The sequence below is a fragment of the Platalea leucorodia genome (assembly GCF_965183815.1).
Source record: "Platalea leucorodia genome assembly, chromosome: 22".
Classification (NCBI taxonomy): Eukaryota; Metazoa; Chordata; class Aves; order Pelecaniformes; family Threskiornithidae; genus Platalea; species Platalea leucorodia.
This window is the reverse complement of record NC_138844.1, coordinates 1960641-1973505: the sequence shown is the minus strand read 5'-3', so window position 1 is coordinate 1973505 and position 12865 is coordinate 1960641. Positions and strand designations below refer to the sequence as shown.

Here is a 12865-nt window from a genome sequence, read left to right as displayed (position 1 = left end):
TGTGGCGGAAACATCTCTAGATGGAGACATCACACTAGAAGAGCATGACTGGAATGGGCAGCTGCTCTAATCATCTATCCAATCCAATCCAATCCAATCCAATCTAATCCAATCCAATCCAATCTAATCCCAAGGTCCGACCCTTTCAATGGGGTCCTCCCTGTCGTGTGTCTGTGGACAATCAGAGCCCAGCCAAGTTGAGGGTTGGAGGATGTCTCCGACGCATGTGGATGCAGACTGATCCCCTTGTCCTAGCTTTGCTAAGAGCCCTTCATTGTATACCCCGAGTCTGACAGTTTGCCCTAGAAAGTAAGTGAAATTGTGAATCTAAGGACATGACGCTCTCTCTTCCCCAGAAACCTCCTCTGTGTGGAGCAAAATAATCACTGATTTTTGTTAAGATCACTAGAGTTCGGTTTTTCTTTTTACAGGAAGGTGTCAGTCATTAACACAAGTTAGAGATTCAAGCTTCTACCCTTCCACCTCTGCCTGCTGTGGTATGGAAAAGTGTTACCTAGTGTTTGCTTCAAGCATTGTTTGAAAGGTCTTGCTGTAACACAGGTAAAGCGCGGTGGGTTTGCAAATGACCTAGCGCAGGCAGTGGCCCAGGTACCTGCCGACAGCAACAAGAGTAGGATATTTCAGTTGGAAGGGACTGAAACCATTATCTAGTCCAACAAGTCACTGGGTGGGACAATGTTACAACGGGGAGCATGCAGGGAGGAGTAGCGTGGGAGGAAAGTCCTCTTCACCATTGACCTGGGGTCGTGGGCCGTTGAGTTGGGTTTCTACACACTGCCTTGGGAGATGTTTGCGCTGGAAGCAAGACATAAGAAGGGTAGACGTGGTGCTTGAGGACATGGTTTAGTGGTGGACTTGGCAGTGCTGGGTTAACGGTTGGACTCGATGATCTTAAGGGTCTTTTCCAACCTTAACGATTCTATGATTCTATGAGGCTATGATTCTATGGTCCTATGTTTTAGCTCTTCTTAACCCCCACCCGTCTGTTTGGAGAGAGTGGAAATGCTGTGCCCTGGAAAATAATCCTAGAAAGCTCCTGCCTGGCATTTTGTGGTCCCGTTACATCAGGAGGAGCCAGACTGGGCCATCCGTGCAGGGATGGGCGACCGGCTCTGGACCCGCTGAGCACTCACCGTCCTGCCGGCCTCGTTGTTGTGTCTGTTCATGGCTGAGCGGGCATCTGGCCGGTTCTCTCGGGCATCTGCGAATTCCCGGGACACCAGCACGCCGAAGTCGGCATCCTCACTGCATCCCCCCCATTTCCAGCCATCTCCTGGAGGTCCTTTGTGGTGGGAGTCACAGCCGCAGATCGTGGACGTGCCCTCGGCACAGGAGCGGGTTACAGCGAAGGCCACCCCTGCCGATGCGATGGCATGGACAAAGGCAGACTCTCGCGTGGCTGGGAATAAACAGAGTTCATGGGATTATCCGTCAACATAACACTTGTTTTCCTTCCCAACCTCCTTCAGCATCATCTAAATCTCATTAAAAAGCAAAAAGTTATTCTATTACTTTTTTAATGAACATTTTCTGAATCAGGCACTCCTGGCATGGCCTTTTGAAGCACGCAGGCAGGAGCAGGTGGGAGAGGTGTGACTCCAGCTCTGTGTATCACAAGTGCAGCATTTCCCCCAAATACAACGGGTGCAGGATTTGATCCAGCATGGGTGCCGATGGGTGCACAAAGCGTCAGTAAGAGCTTGAGGGGCCTCAGAAGAGAGTAACTGGAGTAATTCCTGGTCTGGAAACCCAGAGACGGACTCCATGCCTGGAGTTACTCCAAGGGGAGACGAAGAAGCTCATATACATGCTGAAATGGGGAAAGGTTTCACATGATCCAGGACAGACAGTGGCAGAACTAGCCTAAGAGCTAGTAATTACTGCTAAGTGTATCTAGACTAAGCAACATGTGACTTTACAGCAATGGAATAAAACCAGCCGAGGGTGTGAGGGTAACCTTCAAGTTGCTCATTAATTACTGAACAGTCGTGGAGGAAATCAAAGCAGACGAAACTCAAGCCTCTTCTTTGACTCTGTACCTATCGGCATGGTCCAAGGTACACAGTTGTGGTGAATGAATTTCGGCAGGCCCAAAGGAGCAAAGCTGGAGAACGTCCTGAAAGCACTGAATGCTGAAGAAAGGGGGAAATAAATTGCCCAGGATGCCTCAGTGGACTGGGAGCTGCGAATGGGAGCATGTGTGGATCCTCTGTGCTGAGAGAGAGAAAATGTTTCAGCAGAACAAAGATACCTGGGCAGGAGGTGGGGACAAAACAGAACATCTACATGAAGATGAAGATGCAATGGGCTTGCTGAACTGGAGCATCTCTGTTCCTCACCGCTTCCCCCTGTGGCCATGGCAGGGCGACTTTCAAGCCCTCCCCTTCCCTGGTCATTCTGTGGGGCCCTGACCTGGACTTTGGACGGCAGCAGCCAAAATGCACATGGGTATGGGGAAGCCACCAGAAGCCATAAAGATGTTTACATTGGCTGGATATTATAGCCAATGAGACAGGACAACAAGGCCAAGCAGGGTGGGTGGGAAACCAGCCCAGAACTGCCTGCTCTGTGCCTGGAGCCTCCAAGCTCACCTCAAGTGTCTGAAGGCAGGGAGCTGCTGTTCTTCATGAACCAAAACCTCTCCAGCAGCCCTGCATTCTCCAGTACCCTCTGCCTGAGCATCGTGGCCCTTCCTTGCTCAGTGGTGGTTGCCGTAAACACAAAGAACATCTTATTCCGGGTGGGTTGTTCTGGATAGAAATGACCAAAGCCAGGGACTGAAGTGCACCCCTGAGATGGCAGCGTGGGGGGCTGTTCTGAATAGCACATCCAAAGCAGCAGCTGGCATGGAGCCATCGAGACAGATTTTCTTGGCCTGCTACTACCAGAGGAAACTTCTGAGATATTAGAAGCACCAAATAACAATACTGTGAGAAGACCTAGAAGACCTAGACCTAGCTTTAGAGGATGTGAAAGGAGATGACGTTGTCCACTTAATATGGTGGCTTTTTCCTACCATGAGGTCTGTGAGTTTGATGTCATGTTTTTGGGAGTCTTGCACTCTGTCCGTAAGTGGACAATACCCTTTCAAATTGAAAGGGTGTTTCCTGCATTATATATCTTGGTACGTTCACTCTTCAGGAGGCCATTGAAGAAGCTGTGACATGCTCTGAACTGAGCTGGTCTTTTGGCTGGTGCTCTGACTGGTGGCTCCTCCGCTGGTTTGAAAGCAGGACAATGGCTAACTTTGAATTTTCAACCCAGATTAAAGCCCAGCCAATTTATATCCTTTGTTATGTGCTCACATTGACTTTCATCTTCAAGTACCTTTTAATGGCCTCGGTATTTATTTTATGGTGCTTGTGGAGAGCAAAACTTACATTTTACTGTGCTCAAAGAGCCATATTCGTTACGTCTTTCCATACAATGTTGTCCACTACACTCATCAGCCTGGCTGCCCATCTCTGCATCTGCTCCTGGGTTTGATTCCTCTCTCCAGAAGGGTGAACAGAAGCAAATGCTCCCTTCCAGGTGGGGACTGACTGGGGCAGGAGGAGAGAAAGTCCTCCCGCAGCTCAGAACAGCTCAGGGAGAGCTCCTGCATTAGGACCCAGCCTGGCAAGTCCCCCGCGTGTTGCCCTGCTCAGCGCAGTGACAGAAACTTTGGTCCCTGGACTTGGAGTCTGGGTTCTTGCAGTAGTGACCTGGCTGTTCAGCGACACAGCTCTGCCCAGGATGTTTTTAAAGCTTTCTTGGTGTTTTTTTGTTTTTGTTTTTGTTTTTGTTTTTTTTAAATCTTTTTGTAAAGCATTGTTGTACTATTTCTACTCATTTTGGAATCAACAGGAGTTTGACTGTTGACTTCACTAAGGCTGTACTAAATACAGGCTTTCCCAAGCACAGTCAAAAGAATATCTCAGTCTCCACTTTCTCCTTGGGGACATCTTTTGGTTCAGAGCCTCTCTGGTGTGCCACAGTCTGCATAAGTCCAACACCCTGGTGAATGACACTGGAGTGCTGTAACCCTATGTGCCATCTTATAAAGATGGAGACTTTAGGTCTCTAAAGTCAGAGTAGATGTTGGAGTCATCCCAACCTCACGCCCAATGTGCAGGAGACCAGGGAGGTGCTGAAGGCACTGAACGTCAGGGGCCGCGGTGTCTGGGGTACCATTGCTGGTGGACGGTGCCACTGGGTGCGCTGCAGGAGGTGTTTCCAGCTGCCTCGTGGGTGTAGCTTGACCGAATGATCAGGACAGTTGTCAGTGGATGTGGGACGAAGCCAGAATTTTCTGCTGGCTCAGACCAATGATGACCTTGGAGACCATGCCCGCCTTCCAGAGCAGGAGCCATGAACCATCTTCTCAGCTGCCCCATGCATCCCTCACCTCGTGCCCTGGGGAGGTCTTTGCTGCACCAGGTGTTGCTCCTTGGCCTGCAGTCTTCTCTGCGGAGGTGGGGTCTAGCTTCCAAAAATCAGGCATCTCAAACTGAGCTAATTTGACCCCGTGCAGGCAATCAGAAGAGGCAGCTCATGAATGTGTGCCAGCTGCAGAAACACACCTCTCTCTGCTGCAGCGTGGGGAACTCGGACCTAGATGCCAAACATGATCCTAAACCAGGGGAGCTCAATCCTCTCTTCGCCGGTGGGACCGCGCTGTGGTTTTCACTTTCTTTTAATTCAAACTCTTCCCTCCTTGCCTTTCCCACCTCCAATACGCCAGCAGAGACCCAGCCTCTACCTACCAAGGTTTTCCTTAGATATATTTCACCAGCCACTTATACTGGGACTACTGGGGGCTACGGGCCACCGGTTGAAGATCACTGCTCCAACTGGAGTGTTGCAGCCTGACAAAGGCTATTTGGGTGGCCTGTGATCTAAGGCAGATCAGCTTAGAGGAGCTAGCGAGCCCTTCTGGCCTCAGACCAGGACAGCTCAGGGGCAGAGGGGGAGGACACGAGCCGCTCTCCTTGCTGACGTGCCTTTGCTTTCCATCCTGGGGGGGTGTGAAAAAGCGATGGGCACGGGATGGAGAGTCGCCACACGTTTTGTAAGTCTGTAAGTCCCTGTACCGAGCGCGGATGCTGGGATGGGAACCGAGCCGGGGCTGGCGCTGCCGCGGCCGGGCAGAGGCGCGATGCGAGCCGCCCCGGGGGGGCTGCGCCCCTCTGGCAGCTGCGCCCCAGCACCCCCCGCGCCCCCGCGTCTGCCCGGCGAGCTCTCCGCACGATGCCGGGGCGGGGGGGAGCGAGCTGCAAACACAAACGCCTCGCCTTGAAATTCTCCCCTGGGTCTGGGCGAGGAGCCGGGAGAATTTCCCAGAGATGAAATGCGGGAGCAGCGTTCCCAGAACCAGGGGAGGGGCTGGCGAGGGAGGATTAGAGCCGTCTTGACAGTGCACCACTGCGACTGTCTCCCAGCCAGGCCCGTTACCTGCTGGGACACTCAATTTGCCATTGTTCCCGCGGTGTCACACTGTATTACCAGCATAATGCAGAATGTTTCCGCCGGCCAGCGTACCCACGGCACAGAGCACTGGCATTCCCCAGGAGCACCTCGTAGCAACGGGGCAATGTTCCCCTGTCCTGCCGTCACCCTCCAATCCCGCCAGCCCGGCTGGGAAATCCCTATTGATGGCTCTCCCCAGCCCCCCGCCACCGGATCAGAATGGCTAAAGGGCGTGTGAATGCTGCAGCAATTTGAAACGACTGCAGCGCTGGGATGGTATCGCTCGCCCTGCCTCACAGTAGGGGAGGAAGCTTAGCTCTTTCTCATCGGTATAAGCTTATTTTTCTCTCTCCCTCTCTCCTTTCCCTCCCCCTCCCTTTAAGCTGTTGAGTTTATATCAAGACGGCCCCTGATCCCACACACCCCTGTTTAGATGCAAATGACTGCAAGTGTCATGGCTGAGAAAAGCCATGGGTTATCTTGGTGCGGGTCTGCCTTTTCACAGCTCGTGTCAGGGGCTTAGCCGAACACACAAGGACCTCCAAAGGCAGCCCGGGCCCAGCTGCCTTTCCTGCACCTGGCCCCGCTGCCGTCACGCTCCTCGCAGCCACGCACGGCGAGAGGCTGCCCCGGCCAGCGCCGCGGGCAAGAGGCTTGAGCCCAACCAGGGTCGAGGAGGACCTTTCTGGAGAACCGGTGGCGTCTTCCTGGAGAGGGAGAGCGAGCAAAGGGCAGCCGCGCTGTGAGGAGGCAGGGGAAGAGCGGTTCCCCCGTCGCTCAAGGTGTGGGGAAATGTATGAGCTTGCTGAGGCTCCTGCCAAACTCACTCCTGCAGATCCAGTCCTGCCCGCGGGGCGTTCCTGCATCGTGTGCTCGCAACCAGCTCTTTCTGGGCGCTGTGCTGTAACCAAAATCCCAGACTTTATCACTAACGCGGAGAATGGTAATTGCTCGCCCTCCCAGAGCAGCAGTAAGTCACCTGGCTGTTGGCTCAACCTTGGCTTTGGGGTCAGACTTGGCTGGAAGAGACATTGTTTTTTAATAAGAACTGACCTTATTTTAAAAAGAAAAGGGAGGGAGAAGAGAGAGGGGGGAAAGCAGGTTTTTCTTCCCTCCTTGTCCCAGAGTGCACACCTGCAGTATAAATCATCTCAGAGAATTTGCTTGTAAAAACATGATCTTACCCCACATTCTGGGGTTGGTTTTTGGTTGGGTTTTTTCATAGCCCAGGTTAGAAAAAAAAGCATGCAAAAAAGAAAACTTGCAGGGAGATAATCAGTGGCCCTAGGAAAGCAAAGCCTCGCCAGCTATGGCTGCCACGCATTTCATGGCAAAAACCTCCTGAGTCTGAGTTTTGGGTAGGGCGCACGGGAGGAGGAGACGGGGTCGTGCTGGGCAGCGCCCTGAGCCGGGGTCGGTGTTCAGCAGCCCCCAGATGGGAGCACCTCCGTCCCCCAGGGGTTTCGCTGTGCTCTATTTGCTGTTCATTGCTTTGCTGCGGATTTGAAGCCATGCAAGAGACTGGGAGGAGAGATTAGAGTCGTACGGTGAAGCTGGGAAGACAAGCGAGGTGGGGATGTGATGGAGGGCTGTGGGAGGCCCTGGGGGCGGGAATCCCTCGGGCTGTTTCAGGGAGGGATGCCCTGTGCTCCCACACTGACACCGGCCCTCGAAGCCTGGATGATGTGCCCAGAAGGAGGAACCAAGAAAGGCTTGAACGCGTGTGCCGTGAGAGGGTCGGCACAGCCGAACCACAGCGAATGGCTCCGTCCTTTTCCCACACTACATTGCTCTTCAGACTAAGCTCTGCTTGAATGGAAGCAACTGTGATTAACATTTTTGCAGTTCCTTTAAAATGAAATTATCCTTAATTTCTTTTCAAGCTGTATTAGAAATGATTTCCCATGCTATTGTTGTGAGAACTACACCTTTGAAGTTTTTTCCAAAATAGCTTCAATCTACCTAAGGGAGTAGTAGATGAGATTAACCCAAACGTTGCTCTTTCTTTGATACTCAGAGGTGATTTCATCCAGGCAGTTATCATAGCTTAAATACTGAGTATTTTGGGCTTCGTATTTAATGCCTATTGGCCTAATGCACAGTGCAAACTGCAATAGTGATTGATTGTCATCTTAGTTTGAGTCTTGCTATTAATTAATGATTCCTAGTTTGTGGGGTTACACCCCTCCATGGGTCCTGGAAGCCAACGAGAAGTGAACGCAGCAAGAACTACCACAGGTGCTCAGGGCTTTGCCAGCCATAAAACCCGCAGCCAGCAACGCTCGCAGGTATTGATTCCAGGTTATGGGCTCAAAACTCCTGATTTCTGTTGTAGCTGCATCTAAGCAAGATGGGACAACAGCCTGGGAGAAGGCGATGCCATGAGGGCAGCAAAAGTGTCCAGCAACCCTATCCACAGCCGCCTCGGCAGGGACGAGCGGTGTTGGTCCCCAGATTCCTCACAGCTAACGAGATCTATCAGGGCAGGACAAAAGCCATTTTATGGCCAACGTTATCTCTTCCTTCAGCTGAGAAAGCAGTGGCTGAAAAGGTTATGTTTTCCTCCGTGACTATTCCTGCTGCAAACGTTGGGAATGGCAAAGGATTTCCTAGTGTTCCTCATTGCTCCATAGATGAAATGAATCCCATCCCGTCTCTGCTCATGAATTCTCAAGGCAGCAGTGAAAAGACATTAGCACATTTAAAAAATGTAAATAATAATAACTACAATCAAATGGGTTGGACTTTGATGTATCATTATTTGCAGATGATACTGTTTATTTTTAACTGTTCTACTTACAGGTTAGTGAGACAGGAGAATAAATACATTTTTCAAGCTAATTGCCTGGCAGTACTGTCTAGGAGACTACTGATGCGTCACGGTTTGATCGGGAAAGCTGTATAACAAATGTGCTCAATAGTTTTTCTCCATCTGTCAGAAGAGTTTCAGAGCTATGGGTGATATTTTACTTTGTCACCTTGGAGTGCATGGAGATGTTGAGGCATGTCCACGCGTGAGGCTTTGCTCTAGTCCCTGCTGCCGAAAGAATCTTAAAATATTCTTCATAAATTCAAAGTTCGGTTTGGTCGTTACGGGGAGGGTGGTTCAAATCCAATTTTTAAGTGCTTTCATGCTGACAGAAACGGTGGTGAGAGATTTTCAGTGCCTGAATGCTATAACAGTTCTTTCATAATGTGTTTAAAGTTTTTATGATAGCTTTTTATGATAGTTTTTAAGAAAATTAAAACTTTCTGATCTTATAAGCGCTGAAGTTTAGGACATGCTTTTATTAGGCAGCAAGTTATAGTGTGGCAAGCCTCGGTAACAAGTTATTTGATAGTGAATGGAGCAGCTACCCCAAAATACATCCTGGCAAACCAGAGGGGAATTCAATCTCATTGTCCCTATTAGCGCTCTAAAATGACTTTACAATCCTGATTTCTGCAAAGAATCACACTTTAACCCAAATGAGTCATTTTCACTGAAATATACTACTGATGTTTCAGGAAACCGTACCATTATTGGAAGGCTGAAGCTTGAAAAAGATGTGATGAACCGTTTATATGCAGAATATTATAGCTTTGTAAGAAAGATCCACCAGGAGATATGGACTACTGGGAAATAGTCTAATGTCCTCGCTTTCAACTCTAATTTCTCCAATTTCTTAAATGCCGTGCCATAGGATTCCCATTTCCAAAGTGTCACTGAAAAGAATTTATTTTTCAACAAACAAACAGACTTCATTGGACTGCAGAGACTCAGTGTGTGCCGATACCAATGAAGCTGGAAATGGTTTTGGTTGCATTTATGAAGCTGTGAAACCAAGACGTTATCTGCAGATGTCCCTTGTACTAAACTTGGCAAGGAGTCAGTGAAAGGCGTGTGGTGGACGCCATGGCTTTTGTTCTGCCCTTCTTGCATTTGACCAGCCGCCTTCAGAAAGGCATTTCTAGTTTGATCCTAATAGGCAGGATCCTGGTACGGGCACGGTCCTGCGAATGTGCAAATGTGCAGCCCCTTCTCCCTGGAAACAGGGAAGGAGGCATAACGAGAAACCTCCTGGAGGTCCTCAAACCCCTGGTCGTGGCAGGGACTGTGCAGGTGTGTTTGGAGTCAGACGGTGCATGGGAGCAGCTCTGAGTCATAGAATCGTAGAATCATAGAATCACAGAATCGTCAAGGTTGGAAAAGACCCTTAAGATCATCGAGTCCAACTGTCAACCTATCACTGCGAAGTCCATCTATACCATGTCTTGGAGCACCACATCTATCTGTTCTTTAAATACCTCCAAGGATGGAGACTCAAGCACTGCCCTGGGCAGCCTGTGCCAATGCTTGACCTCCCTTTCGGTGAAGAAGTTTTTCCTAATATCTAACCTAAACCTCCCCTGGCACAGCTTGAGGCTGTTCCCTCTCATCCCATCACTTGTTACCTGGGAGAAGAGACCGACCCCCACCTCGCTACAGCCTCCTTTCAGGCAGTTGCAGAGAGCAATAAGGTCTCCCCTCAGCCTCCTTTTCTCCAGGCTACACAACCCCAGCTCCCTCAGCCGCTCCTCACCAGCCTTGTGCTCCAGACCCTTCACCAACTTCGTTGCCCTTCTCTGGCCACGCTCCAGCACCTCGATGTCCTTGTAGTGAGGGGCCCAACACTGAACCCAGTACTCGAGGTGCGGCCTCACCAATGCCAAGTACAGGGGCACCATCACCTCCCTGGTCCTGCTGGCCACACTATTCCTGATACAAGCCAGGGTGCCATTGGCCCTCTTGGCCACCTGAGCACACTGCTGGCTCATGTTCAGGCGACTGTCCCCACAGTCTGCAGGCTCTTGGGGAAGGGGAAGAGAAGGCAATGCCCTGGACCACCTGCTGCTCCAAGCAGGCAGTGCTTCATTTCTGCCTGGAGGGCTCAGCGCATCACATCTTCAGGGAAAGTTCCTCCAGAAGGAGCATAGCCGCAGCTGTGAGTTGGCCCTCGTGACTTCCATGTATCATTCCCTTTTGTCATCAGTGCCAACGTACAAAGTCATGGGGCGGGATGGAGGGGAGGGGAGTTTTTTATCCACCATGTGGTTCAGTTTCATGGGAATGCTTTTTAATCTAAGGTCTTGGTTTGCTGACTGGACATCTGAGACGTGGGATAGGTTATATGCCACCAAAGTCCTCCAGCACCGTCCTTTCAGGACATGTGGCTGCAGGCCAGGGTTACAGGTGCCCAGCTATCCTGGGGACCAACATCTCACTTTTCTCAGTGTAATGCCCAGGCTGTGATCTCATTGGGAATCCCAACTTCATCATGCCTCATCAATGTGCTTCCAGTGTGTCTGATCCGTGCCAGTGGGTCTAGAAAGGTGGCCTTTCAGCAGGAGGTGATGAAGAGGAGCAAGCACATGTGTTTGGAGAGAGGAGAAGGAAAATATGTTTATTCTCCCCCTTTTTGTTCCCAGCCCTGGCTGTTTTGTGCTCATCTGTGAAAAGATACGTTGCAATCCCAGCTAAGCTTGGTCAGGATTTCAACCATGGCTTCTCAGTGGCAGGGGAAAATCCTGCCCACTGGCCTCCTGGGGTAGACAGTACGTGCTGCAAAGGACCTGTCTGGACCCCAAGGAACTTGACCATAGCCCCTCTCCAGGAATTTTCCTGTGGGTCTGCTGGACCCTGTTGTTTGGATGTGTTGCACGCCCTGGGCAGGGAGGATGGAGCCCGTGATTCCAGAACACGTGAGCATGCATGGGGCTAGACCGTCCCCTTCCCATACTTTATCCTATTGAAAGCTCCTGGGATGGGAACAGACCCTTCCCTCATTACCCCTCTTGATGTAACACAGAAAAAAAAACCCATGGAGAAAAGAAACTGGAGAAATTTGGGTTGAAAGCTAGGACATCAGATTGTTTCCCCAGTGTGTTCCCAGTAGGACATTCATGGCATGGGTTGTCCAAAAGCCAAGTTGGAGATGTGACAGCTCTGCCCACCCTGGCAAACCCGTTCCCCCACAACCTCCTGGCTTCACTGTTTACCTTTGTCCAGGACCGGCCCGAAGATGGCCAGGCTGTCGTCGATGGTCGTGCAGTTCCAGCGGCGGCCCCGGAACTGGTGCTGGCACTCCTGGATACCCAGCTTCACCCCCTCGGCCACGCTGGGCATGATCTCAATGTAGTTACGGCAGAAGCGGAGCTGCTTGGGGACGAGGCCGGGGATGGAGCCGCAGAGGATGGGCTGTGACCCCAGGGAGCTGTACTGCTGACCTAGTGCAAGGGACCTGCAAGGGACAGAGGACAGCGTGAGGGCTAGGGAAAGCAGCTGGCACTACTGGTCCTGCCCCCGCGACCATCCCAGGGGGAATTTGCTGAGCCAAGGTGAACCAATAGTTCAGGGAGACAAAGTACTGAAAAAGAGGGATTTCATAAGAAAACAAAAGACTTTCTACTGAAGAGCAGTGATGTGACCTTCACACCTGAAGATACCCTGGTCCTTTGTGGGCACAGAGGGAGGGACTCGGGTCCCTACATGGAGGCACCTAGAGCCATTCAGTGTACTCCCAAGTATCTGAGACATCCCCATGGGGCTGGTGGATCTGACAAAGGACCTGCAAGGAGCTGTGTCCAGGGGGGCAACACCTGGAAGCTGGGGAATACCCTGGGGTGTCTCAGCTGTCAGGAGACACTGATGTGGGAGCTTCTGAATTGCGGCCAAGGTGGGAAGTGTCCTATCCAGTGCCAAGTTCAGCAACCGAGGGATCGCCATTTACAGGAGAGGGGCTGCTCTGGGGTCAGGCACGTCAATGTCACACGTCCCAGGCTGTCTTGACACCTCTGCAGATGGTCCCAGCAGACTGAACCCAGAGAGGTCCCACCACAGTTACACCCTGATGGACATCAGCCTCTAGCTGCAACTGTGGGTCGGGCAGACGTGCTGGTACATGGTGAAGGTGCTGGAGGGCAGATTTGAGAGGACCTTTTTCTACTGGTCCAAGGACCTGTCATTTGCCCAGCATGAAATATGTGGGTCAAATTGCTTATTTGGCCAGAAATAGTCACTGGAAGGTGAAGACACATATTTGCTCAAAGAAGCCCCGAGATACCTGCTATTACACACACACAAGGATAGTCCTACAGCTACTGCCTTGCTTAGGATCCAGACCACCCCGCAGGGTCCCTCCAGAACATGTGGGCAAATCCGTGAATACGCAGCCGGTTCTGTAACAGAGCAGAGGTGATGAACTCAATTGCTTCCAGCGCAGAAACCTCAGAGTCCGGATACTAGCACAGGCAAATATTAAAGAGCTTTGACTAGTATGTCCATATTTCTCTTGTACTAGGGAGTCCACAGTTGGACACAGGACTCGAGATGAGGTCTCAGCAGTGCTGAGTAGAGAGGAAGGATCTCCTCTCTCTG

At 51.1% G+C, this 12865-nt stretch overlaps 1 protein-coding gene across 1 annotated transcript in view; it reads right to left on the bottom strand.

The window, feature by feature from the left end:
• The window catches only part of WNT3 (Wnt family member 3), a gene marked incomplete at both ends in the record, with an annotated part of 51298 nt that overhangs the window by 634 nt on the left and 37799 nt on the right, over positions 1-12865 (bottom strand). Inside the window, 2 exons of the mRNA XM_082331773.1 lie at positions 1155-1420; positions 11488-11729. Of these exons, the coding sequence (XP_082187899.1) occupies positions 1155-1420; positions 11488-11729 (508 nt within the window). The remainder of the gene's footprint in view (positions 1-1154; positions 1421-11487; positions 11730-12865) is intronic.